Source organism: Benincasa hispida, chromosome 6 (genome assembly GCF_027475165.1).
Source record: "Benincasa hispida cultivar pf3 chromosome 6, pf3_genome.v1.1, whole genome shotgun sequence".
Taxonomy (NCBI): Eukaryota; Viridiplantae; Streptophyta; class Magnoliopsida; order Cucurbitales; family Cucurbitaceae; genus Benincasa; species Benincasa hispida.
In genome coordinates this window covers 33688515-33706568 of record NC_143483.1, presented here as the reverse complement: position 1 = coordinate 33706568, position 18054 = coordinate 33688515, and the positions used below count along the sequence as shown (strand labels likewise).

Here is an 18054-nt window from a genome sequence, read left to right as displayed (position 1 = left end):
TGCACCAACTTGAGGGGGAGTGTTGAAAGTAGGGTTTTACCCTAGGGGTATTATTGTAATTGTCTCTTATTCTAAGGCTCTCTACTGTCTATTTAATCATCCTGTTCTCTTGTATTCAGTGTATCAATTAAAAATAATAAGAAAAAGCTCTATATCGTGGTTTTTCTCCCTATTCTAGGGTTTCCACGTAAACTGTGTTGGTCTCTTTCTTTTCCTATTTTTCATCAATAACCACCAAGTCAATGCCCGTATTCAAAATTGTGGAACCGCTAACATCACATCCTCTATCATGGTAAAGTGGACATATCACGAGGATGATTTCCATCTTCTTCAGAGGAATTCATCGTCCCCCCTGTCGAGAAAGGCACCATCATCATCCGATCTAGAGCTCTTTGACAAACTTGCTCTATTTTTCATGTGCCCAGACTATTTACATGCCCAGCAACCTATCTTCTACTCGAAGACTCTCATTTTTAAACCTCTATTGGAATCACACTAGAACTGCACTAGAACACCATCATCGCTTATTTGCACTTGTGTAATCCAGATTGTATCAACACATCCTTGACTTGCACTTGCCACAAACCAAACTTGATCATTCCATCAAATTTCTCCACATCAAACTTTATTAGACTCATAAAGTTTGACACGCATCTACTTCATTCCTAGCAAATCGGCAAATAGTAACCAACTCACACTATTCACAATATCGTAGTCCGTCTCAAGAATTCTTTTCTGATGTGAAAGCTCAAACAATGCTACAACCATAGAGCATACTCAAAAAATCAAGAAATTCTAAATCTAAAGCTCTGATACCACTTGTTAGGGAAAAAACCTCTCACTTCTACCTCAAGAATAAGCAAAAAAATAAAAAATAACAAAATAACAAAATAACAAAATAAAATAAAATAAAATAAAATAAAACTGAAAACACAAGAACTTACATGGAAAACTCCACAATTCTCTCCTCGATCCCAATTACAAGAGCACTCTCTCAAAGCTTTTGACTACTCAAACATTTTCCCTACTCAAACTAGAGAATACATAAAGGAAATTTAAGTAGAGTTAGCACACCCAAGCTTAAAGTGTTTCTATCTGGAACGACTTGAAATTAGAGGCATAGACTCCTTTTATAAACTTGGAGCTCATCCCTATTCTTCAATTTAACTGACGTGGGACAAATTATACTTCTAATATTTTGTCAAAAATCCAATATGTCTCGGGGAAAAATCTATAATTTTACAAAGATCCGTTTTTTTTCGTTTGATTTCAAATATTGAACCTTTATTCATTTGGGCGCTCAAAAGAGCTATTTGCACAAAATTCCCTTTGTTCGTCGCCAAAAAGTTTCACTTCAATATCTTATTTAGGGGATGTTTGGGGCACTGAGTTGAAATAGGATATCTGGAGTTCATATGTCTGTGTTTGGGGTGTAGAGTTATTTGGTCTGAGTTCACATGTCTGTGTTTGGGGATGCAGAGTTGAGTTCATATGTCTGGGTTTCTAATGCAACTTTTTGAACTCTAAATAATATGCTTTTATGATTACTATTTTTGTTTTGAAACTTTTTATTCAATAATTCTACCCTTATTTGTTTGAATAAAATATGGATTGCAATTTTTTTCTTTTAATTTTTAAAACTTTTCTTTCCTTCTTTCTTTCTTTCTTTTTTGGGCTTGAACAACAATTCATTACATTTCTTGTAGAAATATAGTTAAATAAGATGATAAACTAAAGTGAAATCAAAACTTTTGATTCTAGCTAATTTTTCTTCATGAATTTCATTATCATCTTCTTCTTTTTCTTCTTCTTCCTATTGTTGCTCTATATTTTTACTATGTCATAATTTTTTTCTAATTAAATCTCTCCCTTCATCGTAACAACCAATGGAATATCACCAAATTTCTTCAACAGTTTCATTTTCATTTCCTTTAAATTTGGAGGATCATCAAAGAAAAAATATTTATTTTTCACAAATTTTTGTTGGAAAATGTTCCATGAATTTTTTTTTTAAAAAAATTGTGGTTTTTTTTTTTTTTTATATATGTTACATACTTTTCAGCTACATACATACTTTTCATCTAAATATTCTTAACATCGTTTGATATGTGAATTCATTACTTATAAATATTCTACACAGTAGTTGGAAGTGGTTGTCGAAGTTGATTATCGAAAATGATTTTTGCTGGAGTTTGTAGTCAGAGGTGGTTATCAGAGCCTGAAGTTTGTCACATGAAGGTGTATTGGAGTTGGTTGTCGAAGTTTCTCATTGGAGGTGGTTTTCGAATCCCGGAGTTGGTCGGGCGAAAGTGGTCATTGAAGTTGATCATCGAATATGATTTTTACTAGAGATTGTAGTCGGAGGTGACTGTTAGAGTCCAAAGTTATTTGCATGAAGGTTGTATTAGAGTTGGTTGTCGGAGTTTGTCATCGAAGATATTAGTCAAAGCCTCGAGTTGACCGTCGGAGTTGCTCGCTCAAAGAAGATCAAAGAAGATCATCGAATGTGATTTTCATCGAAGTTTGTAGTTGGAGGTGGTTGTCGAAGCCTACAAAGGTGGTTGTCGGAGTTGGTCATTGGAGTTTGTTATCTGAGCCAATTGATCATCGGAGTTGATAGTGCGAAGGTGGTCATCAGAGTTGGGTCACCGGAGGTGGTTGTCGGAGGCCAGAATTGGCTGTCACAGTTGGTCGCGGGAAGGTTGTCGGAGCTCGGTGTTGGTCGTTGGAGTTGTCATCGGAGGTGGTTTTCGAAGTTCGAATTTTCGTCGTCGGAATTTTCATCGGAGGTGGTTGTCGGAGCCTGGAGTTAGTCGCTGGAATTTTCATCGAAGGTGGTTATTGGAGTCCGGAGTTAGTTCTGGGAGTGTAACCGTGACCGATGGGTGGAGCCATTGAAAACATGGAAAGAAGAGAGAGTTGGATTGAGTTGGTAAAATATACCAACATTTAAAGTTTGTGGGCCAAACAATAAGTTGAGTTGGTATATATTATACCAACTCAACTTAACTTATGTTGGTGAGCTAAACACCCACTTAAATTTTTAGTTTATCATCCGGCCCTTCAAGAAACAAGCGTAATCAGGCATTCAACCGAACTGAACCGGTCGGTCAAACCGTTTTTAACTGAACCAGTTGCTTCACGAAACCCGTTTTCCTTCTTTGAATTGTTGTGCCAATCAAACTCACTGGGCAGAGGTGCGGCAGTGCTGGACCGTAGTGGCACGACGAAGCGGCGGAGCTGGACCAGTATCGGAGACCAGCAACAGTTCTGGTATGTCGAGGCGGCGGTCCCACGAACAAAAGTGCAGAGACCCACGTCGGAGGACGAGCAGATCTGAGTCGGCGGTGACTGGTAAACAGTAGGTTTCGCAACAGAAAAAAGTTATTTTTCTTTTACCATGTTCAATTCTGTATATTATTGAAGATAATTATCTGTTTACAAAGGGATTTAGAAGAGTGTATAATATACACAAAGGAGATTAGGAAAATACAATTTAGCCTTAAAAAGAAGAGATTCTAATTGGCTAGTTTATAGCATAACATACATGGTAATGCAGATGATATGCACAAACACTACCACCTCTGCCATTCATGGACGAAAATTCTTCCTCACGCTTCTTAACAAGGCCACTACACTTCCCCAACTCCTCCAAATCCACGCACAGTTAATCCTCCACGGTATCCACAATGATCTCTCTTCGATTACCAAGCTTACCCACAAGTTCTTCGATCTCGGGGCCGTTTACCATGTGCGCCAACTCTTTGCTAAGGTTTCCAAACCCGATCTATTCTTGTTCAATGTCCTTATTAGAGGCTTTTCCGACAATAGTTTGCCTAAATCTTCGATCTTTCTCTATACCCATTTGAGAAAAGGGACTAATCTTAGGCCAGACAATTTCACTTTTGCATTTGCGATTTCAGCTGCTTCGAGATTTGAGGATGAGAGGGTTGGTGTCTTGTTGCACGCGCACTCCATTGTTGATGGGGTGGCGTCGAATTTGTTTGTTGGGTCTGCAATCGTTGATTTGTACTTTAAATTTACTCGCGCTGAGTTGGCGCGTAAGGTGTTTGATGTAATGCCTGAGAGGGATACAGTTCTTTGGAACACAATGATATCTGGGTTTTCTAGGAATTCTTATTTTGAGGACTCGATACGTGTTTTTGTGGATATGCTCAATGCTGGGTTGTCATTTGATTCTACAACTTTGGCTGCGGTTCTTACAGCAGTGGCAGAGTTGCAGGAATATAGGCTAGGGATGGGTATCCAATGTTTGGCTTCAAAAAAAGGACTCCATTCTGATGTTTATGTGCTTACAGGATTGATATCATTGTATTCAAAATGCGGGAAGAGTGACAAAGGAAGGCTATTGTTTGATCAGATTGATCAACCAGATTTGATATCTTATAATGCAATGATTTCGGGTTATACTTTCAATCATGAAACTGAGTCGGCAGTAACACTCTTCAAAGAATTGCTTGCCTCCGGACAAGGTGTTAATTCAAGCACTTTGGTAGGCTTAGTTCCAGTCTTTTCGCCCTTCAATCATCTGCAACTTACTTGCTTGATTCAAAATTTAAGTATGAAAATTGGTATTATTTCGCAACCTTCGGTTTCAACTGCTCTTACCACTGTTTATTGTCGACTAAATGAAGTACAATTTGCAAGGAAGTTGTTTGATGAATCTCCGGAGAAAAGTTTGGCTTCCTGGAATGCCATGATATCAGGGTATACTCAAAATGGGTTGACAGAGAGAGCAATTTCTCTTTTCCAGGAAATGGTGCCTCAACTCAGTCCAAACCCTGTTACTGTCACCAGTATACTTTCAGCTTGTGCGCAACTTGGAGCTCTAAGTATTGGAAAATGGGTTCATGGCTTGATTAAGAGCGAAAGACTTGAATCGAACCTGTATGTTTCTACCGCATTAGTTGATATGTATGCAAAATGTGGTAGCATCGTGGAGGCTCGTCAATTATTTGACTTGATGGCAGAAAAGAATGTGGTAACCTGGAATGCCATGATAACCGGTTATGGTCTCCACGGACATGGCAAGGAAGCACTAAACCTCTTTAATGAGATGTTGCGATCTGGGATTCCACTGACAAGGGTTACTTTCCTTTCTATCTTGTATGCTTGCAGTCACTCTGGCTTGGTGAGAGAGGGAAATGAAATTTTCCATTCTATGGTTAACAATTATGGTTTTCAGCCCATGAGCGAGCACTATGCTTGCATGGTTGACATCCTTGGGAGAGCTGGACAGCTAACAAATGCCTTGGAGTTTATTGAAAGAATGCCTCTCGAGCCTGGCCCAGCTGTTTGGGGTGCATTGCTTGGCGCTTGTATGATTCACAAGAATACAGAGATAGCCCATGTTGCTTCTAAAAGACTTTTTCAATTGGACCCAGAAAATGTGGGGTACTATGTTCTACTTTCTAATATATATTCTACTGACAGGAATTTCCCCAAAGCTGCTTCAGTACGACAAGTTGTTAAGAAGAGAAAACTAGCAAAAACACCTGGTTGCACTCTAATTGAGATTGGCAATCAACAATATGTGTTCACATCTGGGGATCAATCCCATCCTCAGGCCACAGCCATTTTTGCCATGCTAGAGAAGTTAACAGGGAAAATGAGAGAGGCTGGATATCAGGCAGAAACTGTCACTACTGCTTTGCATGATGTAGAGGATGAAGAGAAGGAGTTAATGGTGAATGTCCACAGTGAAAAATTAGCAATTGCTTTTGGGCTTATTTCAACTGAGCCTGGAACTGAAATTAGGATTATCAAGAACCTCCGAGTTTGTCTAGATTGTCATACTGCAACTAAATTTATATCAAAGATCACTGAGAGAGTGATTGTGGTTAGGGATGCTAATAGATTCCATCATTTCAAAAATGGTATTTGTTCATGTGGAGACTACTGGTGAAAATAACATTCCCATTGCAGTCAAGATTCTTGGATTGGAGGAACCATAAAAGCCAGAAGCCATTGACATTTCATGTATGAGATTGAGGTAATTTATTAATTGTAGATATTATGATTATTTTCAAAGAAGATTTACTTAACTCAGGAGAATCATCAGATATTTATTGATATGCTGCGGGCTGTGACAATACAAGATTATACTGTTATACCTGCCAGATAGAAATGTAAGAGATAGCAACTTAACCCTTTATTGGATTTCCATCCATTAGTTTTTACATATTTGTTTACTATTATCTCAGGTTTTTTCCTTCATGAGTTATAGCACAGAGGTTTGCTCGACAGTTTTGTTCATATGACCTTGCATGCCTTTGTCTTCCATATTAATTATTGAACATTTAATTGAAAACTATACTTTATCCAGCAGATTCAGGCTTCAGCTGCATTCTACTTTCAAATCAGCAGTTCATAAACATTAATAATGTTGAATATTGACTTGTGCTGTAGGTACATATCTAGGTCATGCATGGCTTTACATTCTCTTTCTTCAGAAATTGTGTAAATCCATTTGCAAAGGAGAATAAATGGTCTTGGCTATGTTTCTGAGGGTTTTGGCATGGATTATTTACAACGTTTGCATGAAGTATTTATATTTATTCTCTTCCATATTTAACTTTTTGGATACTCAGGAGGTCCATTTGCCGCATTTAGGAATAAATTATATAAATGCGTATCCAAGAATGTTAATCCCTGAGGTTCTATATTATCTTTGGCTATGAGTCAGAAGTTGCCTATTTCTATGCATGTGTGTGAGAATATTTCTCCTTGATCTTTTGTTTCGTTTTTGCTTACGTGAAGCCATTGGTCATTTTTACTAGATCTTTCATATCAGTTGCTCTCAAATTTGATTTCTATACTGTTTAATATTCTGTTTATTCTAGAATCCATGAAGAGCTTAGTTTTGGATCAAAAGATGATATACAAATTTCTAAAATTTCTAATAGATTGAATCATGGAAACCTTGATTTCTATACTGTATGCTTTCTCAATGGACAGGGTGATGAAGGTACAAGTACAATATCGTAATTTTCTATATGAAGATTTGTTTTGTGTACAAACTGAATTAAACAAAGTACAGACACGTTATCTTCATTTGTCCACAAAACTAGGTACATTGTCATACTACACAAAAATTTCACTCTTACTTTTTTTCATTCTTGTGCTTCACATACTTTTAGTTCACATATTCTATGTGCACTGTCCATGCATATAAATCTCCTGGATATGCACATGAATCTTCTGGTGATGCACACATCAAATAACAAGAAAGAGAGGAAGTCTTTCAGCAATTTAGTCCACATTTCTTGGTATCAGGTCCCTTTGTTTTCATCACAAATGGATCAATTCGGACCCAAAGCAAGGAGAAGATTGAAGCCAACAGCACAGACCATATGACGACTATAGTCGGTGTGCGGTTTTGTCGGCCCATCAGACCCTTAAGGAATGGGTAAAGATGAACAATCACCCAGAAGGCGAAGAAAAGCTTCCCAAAGAGAGGTCCCCATGATTGATACCCATTGTTTATGGCATCTGAGATGCCTGCAACAACCCCCACAAGGTTGATGATCAAAATAGTTGTTGGAGGGATTAGCAGGGTTGTCCATTTGAAGGCATATAATTCTCCAAAGTCTTCGTCGTCTGTTGCCTTGGATGTAACTGTGAAGCTAGTATCAATTCCAGCCAATACCTTCAACAGACCTTGTATAACAGCAAATAGATGAGCTGAAATACCACCAATGACCCAGAACTGCTCATTTCTCCACCATTCCTCAATGCTAACTCCACTCCATTTAAGCTCAAGAATACCCGTAGCAAAAATGGAAAGAAACAAGGCAATGAAGAAGAGACTTGCAAAAGTGCTTATCTGTTTGTCCAAAAACCAAAGATAATTTCGTCAGGGCATGCAAAATACCTTGCCAGAAACTAGGGAGAAAATAAAAGCTTAATTAATTGTGTTCTGGACAGGGGCCAATAGCCAAATAAATTTATCAAATACTATAGTTAAATATCCAATTTAGAATTTACTATGACTTTTGAATTAGTTATGCCTTCCTCAGATTTCCTCTTCCCTTTATTTTCTGCTTAAACTATCTTTTCTAGGCTATAATGTAAATGTTACTATATTTACCGGTGGCATGATAAACTTATCCGTGAGTAGGCAGATTGCAGGGAGGGTACAATAGGCGAGAAGTGGTATTGAAGTGAAGGGGTAGACAGTTGTGTTGACATATGCAAATCTCTCGAGCCACTTTAGCTTCCCACCCTTATAGCCATACCAAACAGGGCAGTGGTTGCTGAAAAAGATTTCAATAGACCCGAGTGCCCACCGAAGCACCTGGTTCAGCCGATCAGACAAGTTGATGGGAGCTGTACCCTTAAATGCAGGTCTCTTTGGCATGCAGTATATGGATCTCCAGCCACGACAATGCATTTTGAAACCAGTTAGAATATCTTCTGTGATAGATCCGTAAATCCAGCCCAACTGCACACACAAACATGACATTAGTTCCAGTTCCAAGTCTACCCATCTCTAGACCATATCTGAAAATAACTTTTTGTTGGATTTAGGCATTAGCGTGTCAATAGAGAAAGGAGGAGGAAGGTTGCGTTCAGATGTTTTCTAAAGTAAGAATTGTTGACATTACCTCGGTACCCCATTCGGTTTTGTCTTCATAACCACAACTGATAACATGAATTGCTTCCTTAAGCAGGGCTGCTGGGCTAGAGGAGGGCGGAACACCACCTTCTTCCATCAAAGTAGAGGTAACAAAAATTGATGACTGTCCGAATTTCTTTTCGAAATTCATTTGTGACATCAGTAGCTCCTTGTCATCTGCCAGCACTACTCATATAGCAACAATATATTAAATAGGAGTTATCACAAAATGATGGCAATGTATCCACCGAGATGCTAACCAACAAAAATGTAGACTCACCTGCAACATCTCCATCTGCCCCAGAGTTCTTGAGCTTCTTGCGACGTCCAAAGCATGGACAACAATCACAGCTTACCATTTTTGGGCGCTTAGGACCTTTTGGGGGTTCATAACCGTATAAAGCTTGCCTCCTAAAGACACACCCAGTGCCGACATATACAGGTCCCTGAATTCCATCTAAACCTCGCATGTTAATCTGCATATCAAAGAAAATAGTTCATTTTTATGTTTTTTAGCTTTGTCACTTGAACAAGTATGCACAAAATTTTGGAGATGGGGTATTTACATCAAAGAAGACTGTGTTTCTGTTGGCATAACGATCATGCCGATCTATTCCATCAAATCTTTGTGGAAATTGTACATAACAGACTTTTTTTCCAACTTGAGGGTCCATAAGGAAACACATGGCCTCTCGTGCTGCTTTGCTATTGTTTATGTAGTGATCACAATCCAAGTTCAACATGAATGGAGCATTTGTAAGCACTGCAGAGACACGAATCTACAGTTGTACAGAATCAAGGGGTTAGATAAAAGAAAAGGAACAGACTAGGGTTGGGAAAGAGAGAAACTTGACCGAGCAAGTTACCAAGGCATTCATGGCACCAGCTTTCTTGTGATGCTGGAAACCTGGTCTTTTCTCACGAGACACATAAACTAGGCGGGGTAGTTCATTCCCTTCTGCATCAAGGCCTCCACTGTGACCTAGAAAGACTTGGATCATACCAGGATGATCTTTTGTGTTGTTGCCTGGCCACGGTGTTCCATCTTGCATTATCCATCCCTCTGTAGGAACTTTCGTGGCTTTTGCTACTTGAGCATTTATTCTGACCTTGAATTCTTCATACTCTCTCTGCATGCACCAAAAAATATTTCAAGATTGATATTGAGCACATATGGTAAAACTCCTATAGTACCTTTTTCTCTCAGTGTATATGTTAAAAATTAAAATTGCATACCTTCATTGCTCGACGCTCCTTCACAAATGTGGGTTGGACTTTATCCTTGAGATAATCAATCTTCTCGCAGAAGTACATTTCAGGTGCTCGTGGTTCTATGGAGAACTTCTTACAAAAAGGCACCCATTTCCTTGCAAATTCTGCAGTTTCAGACATTGCTTCAAAGGTAAGCATGGAAGCTCCATCGTCCGAGACATAGCATGAAATCTTATCAACTGGATAGTCCATGGCCAAGATAGATAAGATTGTGTTAGCTGTTACAAGAGGAGGTTCCTTCATCGGATCTACAGTACTGACAAAGATGTCTACTGGAGCAAGCAAATTAGGTTCGCCCTCTCGTTCATACCTACATTACAACATCCATATGATTTATCTCTGATGGTGAAATTCTAGTTGACACATACTAAGCTAACACTGTTTTTTTTTTTTCTCCTTCCCATTCTAGAATTGATATTACCTTAAGGATAGACGATCCAAGTAGGTTTCACGATCGATTGGGAACCATTTGGGGAACTGATCAAGGATCCATGAAAATGCAAACCAGATTTCACATATCACAGAAGTTAGCCATAAACCCAATGCGTCATGCACTGGATTTAGAATCCGGTATCGAAGGAAGAAGGCTAGAATAACAAGCCGGGCTACAATAACCATCCGGTACGGATTAATTTTGCTTGATGCTATTGGTACCTTCCTTGATAGTGGCTGTCTGGCTGCATCAATCCTACAACAGTTTGCTAGTCAATTAATACGAAACTTTCTCCAATGAAAATTTAAAACATCTGAATTAGAAAGGAATTGTCAAAATTTTCAAGCATACATAGCCATGTCAGGGTCATTGGCATCATCAGGTTCAGGCCCAAGATTGCCTTGCTGCAATTTCCAATCATCCATTCTATCTTTCCAACCTTCCTCTCTCTTTTCATCCCATCTTGTACTCCCTGGTTTTTTGGAAAGCATATCAACTACCATACGAAAATGAAACTTCATGTAGCTAATGCAAAAACAATGGCGTAGAGAAAATTTTTACCTGGTTCAGAAGCTGGATATGGATGTACACGTTTATGCAATGAAGAAGATAACATCTGCTCTCCATAACCTTGAGAAGATAAAGGGAGCTCACCATTTGGCTGCATATGTAGATTTTTGTTTATAAATCCAATATTATCTAGGATAAACATTTCCTAAATGAGGCTAGGAATCAAAGTTTTGCATACACTCACTGTCTGTGTTCTTCCATATTGTGCATTTTCATCATCATCTGGGCCTCTACCATAGCTCATCTTGCCATGAAGCATAGCTTCTGCCACATGACTATGGTTGTTCCTCTCATCATCAATGTTGAACTCATGTTCAATGTCATCTATGTCTTCTTCATCGTCATCTCCCTCGACCCTGGGACTCCCTTCACAATACCCAAAAAGATTGTGTAAGAAAAAAGAAAAGTTGAAACTAGTTATTTTGTTGCATAGTCAATCCTTTGTTATATGCTTCACCTTTCAGTCTCTTATATCTAGTTTTACACTGAGGACAATTTTGGCTTCCTTCTCTTCTTTCATACTCATAGCAAGGTCTGCAAACTGGAAAACCACATTCGTTGCAGGCAACAAATAGATCACCATCCACAGTAAGCCCCACTTCATCACCACAGATCTCACAAACTTGACCGTCCAAGTTCTTCAACGGCTTTGGCTACAGAAGAGAAAACAAAACAAAAACAACCATATCAGCCACAAACACGCATACCAAAACTATCTCCCACTGCACTTTCTGATTAAAGTTCACCTCCTCATGGCCATGAATGACAACAAGCTCATTACGATTGTGAGACCCAGCGACAAGTCCAGCGCTGGCTTCCATGGCTTGCAATTGACACGGGGAGAGACTAAGCGTTCAGTGAAGGATGAGAGTTTGAAGCAATGAATGTGCTTTATGAAGGAGAAAGGTAGAGAAGCAAAAGGGTGCCATGAGATATTCAATTGTCTTCTTCACCTAATGTGTCCATGTAATGGGTGGTGAGTTGGTTGCTGTGTCAAAGTCCCCAGTCTTGCCTTGAAGTTAAGCTTCCTCCCCTTCACTATTCAACCGCCTTGTTGAAGTCCCAACCATTGAGATATCATTGCTGTTCTATTGCTTCTTTCTTTAGAATAATTCTTCATTATTAACTATATATCATGATCTCCAAACCCAGTCAACTCAGTAAAACCTTTGCATAGTGATCATCCAATAGTCCCATTGATTCATTATAAGCTAAAGTAAAAGTTAATACAGATCATTACGTGGTTTCTGACTATAAGCATGTGGACATCGACACATCATTTTAATGAACTTAGCTTTTGTAGGATTGAGCAAATCATCCACTAAATTAAGAATCTTCAATGTAGATTAATAACTATAAACTCTTGATTATTTGTTTTTAGTTAAAGAGTATCTACTGATTAGTATGTACATAGATCCTTATTTTGTGATTTCAAGAGGACGATGTTTAGCTTGAGAAGAGAAGTTGGGAAAGCTGAGCAGGAATGGTTGAAAGATGGAGAGTATGCTTAGAATGCAAGAAGCTGATGATGCTTCAAATGCAAGAACCTGAAAACTTGTAAACCAAAAGAACTTCAAATTGTTAGGTAAGGAAGTTGTAGTCTCTCCATCTGTTCTTGACCGATTAACTAAAATTTTCCCATCTATAATTTACACACTTAAAAAAAATTCTTTATATTATATATAAATTGCTTTGCCAAGCATTTTCTACTTGCTCTCCCATCTTTTTCGTCAGAATAATATAAATTAAGTTGGCCCTTCTTATTTGTCTCCAAAATGTGTTCTGTAATTGACACACTTATTTCCTTTCTTGACACACTTTCTTAAGTTTGAAAATTTTTCTCAATTTTTTTCCCCTTTCAAGCTTTTGCTCGATATTGATTCATTTAGTTTTTTTTAATAATTAAAAAAAATTAGTCCCCCTAATTATTTATATTTTACTCATGCAATTTGGGATCCTCATTTTGATAAACCAGCCGCGTTAGAGCTTTTACTCGAGGTTGAGGTTGGTGCTCTTGGCTAGTGAATATCGCTCATTCTTGGGTTTATCGATGGGGGTATACAATTGGCTTACATACTAATGAAGATCTTTTCTTCTGAATCTATTTTTCTATTATGTCTTTTTACAGTATCTTTGATAGTGGATTGGTTACACCTATAACTGAAATGGAAGTCTAGCATTTCATTGTTTAAAAATGTCTGAATCTCGTCTCATTCATCCTTTATTAGAACTATTTAGAGTAAGTTTCATGGCTTGGTTTCAAGATGTAGAGTCCATGTTGAATCACCATTATTTAGCAGGCATAGATCTCTTTCTCGAGCGGAACATCAAGTATACGTATTTTTATTGATCAATCAAGTTTTAAATGTTGGAATAGCTCCTAAAGAGATGCCACTTTCTCGTGAAATTATCTTAAATTGGGTTCTTTTGGTACAACTTTATCTTAACAAATTTTTTTGGATAATAATATCCTTATGTTTTCACGAAATACCTGAACCATCATTCACACATTTAAAATATAACCACCATTAAAAACCTTATTAAACAATAAGACCTTTAATATTAATATTGTTGTTTTCAAAATTTATTAGAGAAATATTGTTGTTTTGAAACTTATTAGAGAAATATTGTTGTTTTGGAAGTTCGAGACTAGAGGTCGAATGTTGAGAACTCGACTAATGTGGAGGTCGAACGTTGAGAATTCGACGAACAAAGAAAAACTTGGAAATAATACATAGGCCGAAACTTCAACCCTCGACAAGGGAAATCTCGCGAATCTCGCTTAGGTTATCGAAGGTTGAAGTTTCGACACACATCCACCCTCGAGATTGCATGTTTATTACTTTTCTTTTTCCCTCATAGAGGAAATAAAGTAATGAGATGGTATACTATATGTATCTGTGTACTCGAGCTGCTTCTAACAACTTATGCATTTTTTATCATTTCGAATTAGACGGAGGCTTGTGGGATTGATGTGAGGGGGTGGGGATGGCTATATTTCTGGGAGCGAACTCCAGGCGAATATGAAGCGCATGGATACAAGTTATGCCTTGGAATGAAAAACAATTTCGAATTAGCTTTGTCTACGAACAAAATTTTGTATATTAGGTTGTCCAAGGTTACACACATGTCGAAACTTCAAAGCGATTAAGGAGATAAGTGGGCTGAAGCAGATTAAGGAGAGAGCGAGATTCAAAGCGAGATAGTAGGAGAGAGCGAGATGCTGAACGAGATTTCAAGAGAGAGCGAGATTCAAAGTGAGATAGTAGGAGAGAGCAAGATGTTGAACGAGATTTCAAGAGAGAGCAAGATTTAGTTTATATTGACTAATCTGACTAACATTGAACTTGGTAAAATGAAATGGTTGCATAATTGAAAAATGAGATTATTCAGGAATACACATTGAATGCTAAGATTACGCATTGAGTTTCTGGTAGTAGATCCATAATTAAAAAAGTGTTTGCGATTGTTCCAGAAGAAAGGAAAGCTAGTAATCATTAATGGAAAAATAACAACAATAACAGAGAGAGCAAAATATTGAGAGAGAGCGAAATCTTAGGAGAGAGCGAGAGCGAGATCTTAGGAGAGAGCGAGAGCGAGAGTGAGAGAGCAAGTTCTTAGGAGAGAGCGAGATTAAGAGAGCGAAATCTTAGGAGAGAGCGAGAGTCTTCACTTTATTTGAACTTTCCATAGAAATATATATAAAAAAAAGAGAAAACAGAGCTAATAATCATACTATAATTGAATAATCATTAGACTATAATTGAATATATTAGATTATTATACTATAATTGAATAATCATTAGACACTAAATTGAATATATTAGATTATTATACTATAATTGAATAATCATTAGACAATAAATTGAATATATTAAATTATTATACTATAATTGAATATTCATTAGACAATAAATTGAATAAATTGAATATATTAGATTATTATACTAAAAAAAAGAAATATTAGAAATATATATAAAAAAAAGAGAAAAGAGCATGGAATGTCGAATGCTTGCCACTTGTTACATGAACAGTACTGCTCGGTATGATGACTTGTTTGAGATCACTAAGTATGAAACACTTTAGAGAAATTGTAACACACAAAGAGGTGTATTTAATTTCATATCGACATACTGGTATAATTGCAGCCGTGAACAACCTAGCAAATGGTTGGACGGGACCGAAATGTCACCATCATTTCTGCTTACGACATATCGTCAGCAACTTCAATAAAAAGTATAAATTTAATTCATTGAAAAATTATGTTTATCGTGTCGGGTGTCAGATTCAAATTCAAAAGTTCAACAAAGCAATTGAAGATATCAAAGGAATAAATCGGAGCTGTCTAAGTTTTTTTGACAACATTAGTTTAGAGTAATGGACTCAAGCACATGATGGAGGATTCAGATATGGGTGGATGACGACAAATCTATCAGAGTGCATAAATGGAGTCCTCAAAGGAGCTCGAATGTTGCCTGTAAATACTCTTGCTCAGATAACCTCGATGCGACCTCATCTGCCGACGAGATTAAAGGATTGAGGTTAAGTTTAATATGGTTAGGAACACAATTTTGTGAGTTCACAGATGATGCAGACGAGGAAACCGTCATAAGATATACGCAACCATATATACTACAAATGATGGGTAGAAGTCTGTTTTCAGATAAATCAAGTCATTTTGTTCACTTGATGTTCCTGTCACGGTTAGCTAACCTCTATGATGCGGGGCGGTATTCTTGGGGTGGAGCATGCTTGGCATGGTTGTATAGACAACTATGCAAAGCAACAAACGCTGAGGTTCGAGAGATAGCTGGACCTCTCATACTTTTGCAACTATGGGCTTGGGAGCGATTTTCAACAATGGCTCCACAGCTACATCATGTTAATGACGCTCAGTTAGTTAGACGAGCCTACGGTTCTCGATATGTTGTTTTAATTCAATTTAATTTTTATATCACTGATCTAGTTAATTTAAATTCTAAATTATCAATTTAAAATTTTAGGTGGAGAAACAAAATTTGTGTGACTAGGACAGCCACACATGTAATCAACCAGTATAGATACATGTTTGATCTGTTTCAACCTGAACATGTACATTACACTAAACCTAATTGATCATTTTATTCACATTTTTATTGTATTTGTCTTTAATATTCTCTGATATAATATTTTGTGTTTCAGGTTATTTGGGAGCCGTACAAAATTATTGTGCATATTTTGCCTAATTTTTGTGCGAATGATCAAAACATATGGCGGACGATGAGTCCTCTCATATGTTTTCACATTGGTGAGTGGCATCTTCCTGACAGGGTGATGAGACAATTCGGTTTTCAGCAGGATGTCCCATCGTCTTGTAATATCGAACCCGTACTACATGATATTGACCTAAGGACTGGAGATTGGTCCGAAAAAGTTGCATATTTGGTAGTGCGATGGCACTATCGTGCAAGGTTTATTGCAATGGGGGTTTCTTTTGAACAGTTTGACACAGATGTCACTCCAGAATATATTCATTAGGATAATAATATCACAAGGCGCTACGTCACTCGTTTGGGAGCAGTTGTGGGTCATCTGGTAAATGAATGAATATTATCTATTTTTTTTAATTTAAATTTATTTTAAATATGGTCTAATTGTTTTATAATTCACAGAGATCGAACAACAATAGACTCCGTGAGGTTGCGAATGATCCGAACCAGGTTCTTGCTATATGTAGTGACAACCAAAGCTATATGGAGGAAATTCATTATATGTACGATATACCTCCACCAACTCCTAGACGTAGAGGACCTGTTCGGGAAGAGGATGAGTTTGATGAGGTTGCACATAATGTGGAAGAGTTGCCCTATATGACGCAAACGTAGAGTCAAACTAATTATGTTAATCCGATGATGATGATGCCAGTATTTGGTTCAGGACATTATGACTCAAATGCTGGTCCTTCATCTTCATACGTGCATAGACATGGTCGGGGTTGTGGAGAGCATAATGAATATTTATATTATGAGCGCCTGCAGAGGTACCAGAGCAACATCAAGAGGAACTTGAGCAACCTCAAGTTTGAAGTCGAAGACGACAACCAACTCGAAATCGACGACGTCCGCCTTGTGGGACACATTGATTTTTGTAATTATTTTTATATAAATGAGATATTTAATTTACATTTTTTTCATTTTTATGAGTTATTATTTTTTTTAATTTATTCTTTTTAGAGTTTAAATAAAATAATAAAATATTTTTAGAAATTATTTTTATAAAATGGAAAATTAAAAAAAAAGATTAGAAAGAAGAAGGTGGAATGTGTAATAATTAAAAAGGAAAAAAAAAAAGGAAAATTTGTACGGTATTCTCGTTCTCTATCAAAATCTCGCTATCTCGCTCACGCTCACGCTCAAAATCTCGCTCTCGCTCTCAAACTCTCACTCTCTCAAAATCTTGCTCTCTCTCATAATCTCGCTCTCGAATTTGATTGGGAAGTTAAGTGGCAAAAAGAAGGAGATTCATTAGCTCGTTATTTAGTCAGACTTGCTGAGATGACAGAATCCGTAAAAATTATTCAACAAGTTTTGGAAGGAATTCTAGAGGGACCTTATGAAAATTTAGAAATACGATCTTTTGATAGAGGAAGGTCTCCAGAATGATAATTAAATTAGGAAGGGCAAGGTCGAGGGTTCAAAGTTCGACGTACAAGTGGAAGGAAGGTCGCCTATCTAGGTCGAATTTTGAACCCTCGACTTATTTTTAAAAAAAAAACAACAATATTTTTACAAATAGTTTGAAAACAATAATATTTTCCTAAATAGTTTCTAAAAAGACAATATCCTTTTAATTTTCTCTTAAACAATAACCCACCCCACGACTAAAACCCACGGACCATAAGTAACTTCACATCCATGTACCACATTATTGGTGTTTTTTTGTATAAAATCTTTAGTTCTTTTCCCTTTTTCTAAAACAATCTTTAGTTCTATTCTAATATAATACCTTTGTAGAAAGTCAAATTCAAGTCATGATATATAATGAAACTATCTCAAGGTTGAGCTTAATTTGAAGAAAAATAAATCAAAAGAAATAAAATTTTAAATTCTGACTTTTTATTTACCCCTATTTTTTTCATTCAACAAACTCGTATTGTAGTGTA

The 18054-nt window shown here is 37.2% G+C and overlaps 2 protein-coding genes and 1 long non-coding RNA gene across 13 annotated transcripts; 2 read left to right on the top strand and 1 right to left on the bottom strand.

Annotated features, from left to right (window-relative positions):
* The first annotated feature begins 3155 nt into the window (after positions 1-3155).
* MEF29 (Pentatricopeptide repeat (PPR) superfamily protein) lies at positions 3156-8023 on the top strand. Of its 10 annotated transcripts, none has more exons than XM_090314745.1 (3): positions 3156-3354; positions 3560-6013; positions 6430-8023. In XM_090314745.1, the coding sequence occupies exon 2, from the start codon at positions 3560-3562 to the stop codon at positions 5924-5926; it is 2367 nt and encodes a 788-aa protein (XP_090170871.1). In that variant the 5' UTR covers positions 3156-3354; the 3' UTR covers positions 5927-6013; positions 6430-8023. The 10 variants fall into 10 exon arrangements, with proteins under 10 accessions (XP_090170871.1, XP_090170872.1, XP_090170870.1 ...); XM_090314746.1 differs by having other exon boundaries at positions 3156-3361; XM_090314744.1 differs by having other exon boundaries at positions 3157-6013; positions 6979-7091; positions 7297-8023.
* On the bottom strand, positions 6928-11800 carry IRX3 (Cellulose synthase family protein). Of its 2 annotated transcripts, none has more exons than XM_039034021.2 (13): positions 11660-11800; positions 11371-11566; positions 11092-11279; positions 10905-11004; positions 10695-10815; positions 10332-10598; positions 9875-10220; positions 9505-9768; positions 9205-9417; positions 8919-9114; positions 8628-8824; positions 8111-8464; positions 6928-7846 (listed from the first exon to the last, which is right to left on the bottom strand). In XM_039034021.2, exons 1-13 carry the CDS (start codon positions 11732-11734, stop codon positions 7265-7267), a joined length of 3099 nt encoding a protein of 1032 aa, XP_038889949.1. In that variant the 5' UTR covers positions 11735-11800; the 3' UTR covers positions 6928-7264. The 2 variants fall into 2 exon arrangements, with proteins under 2 accessions (XP_038889949.1, XP_038889950.1); XM_039034022.2 differs by having other exon boundaries at positions 11098-11279.
* Positions 8694-12152, top strand: LOC150035611 (uncharacterized). Its single transcript, XR_016530136.1, has 3 exons — positions 8694-8745; positions 8855-10200; positions 10320-12152. It is a non-coding gene; the product is annotated as an uncharacterized LOC150035611 (long non-coding RNA).
* Positions 12153-18054: the final 5902 nt, after the last annotated feature.

Coding starts and splice junctions, on each gene's coding strand:
- MEF29 (XM_039034029.2), top strand. CDS start 3,548: ATGGTAATGCAGATGATATGCACAAACACTACCACCTCTGCCATTCAT.
- IRX3 (XM_039034021.2), bottom strand. CDS start 11,734: ATGGAAGCCAGCGCTGGACTTGTCGCTGGGTCTCACAATCGTAATGAG. Junction 11,005..11,091: donor GAAGAACACAGACAGTGAGT/GTATGCAAAACT, acceptor CTACATATGCAG/CCAAATGGTGAGCTCCCTTT. Junction 9,418..9,504: donor CTGGTGCCATGAATGCCTTG/GTAACTTGCTCG, acceptor GTACAACTGTAG/ATTCGTGTCTCTGCAGTGCT.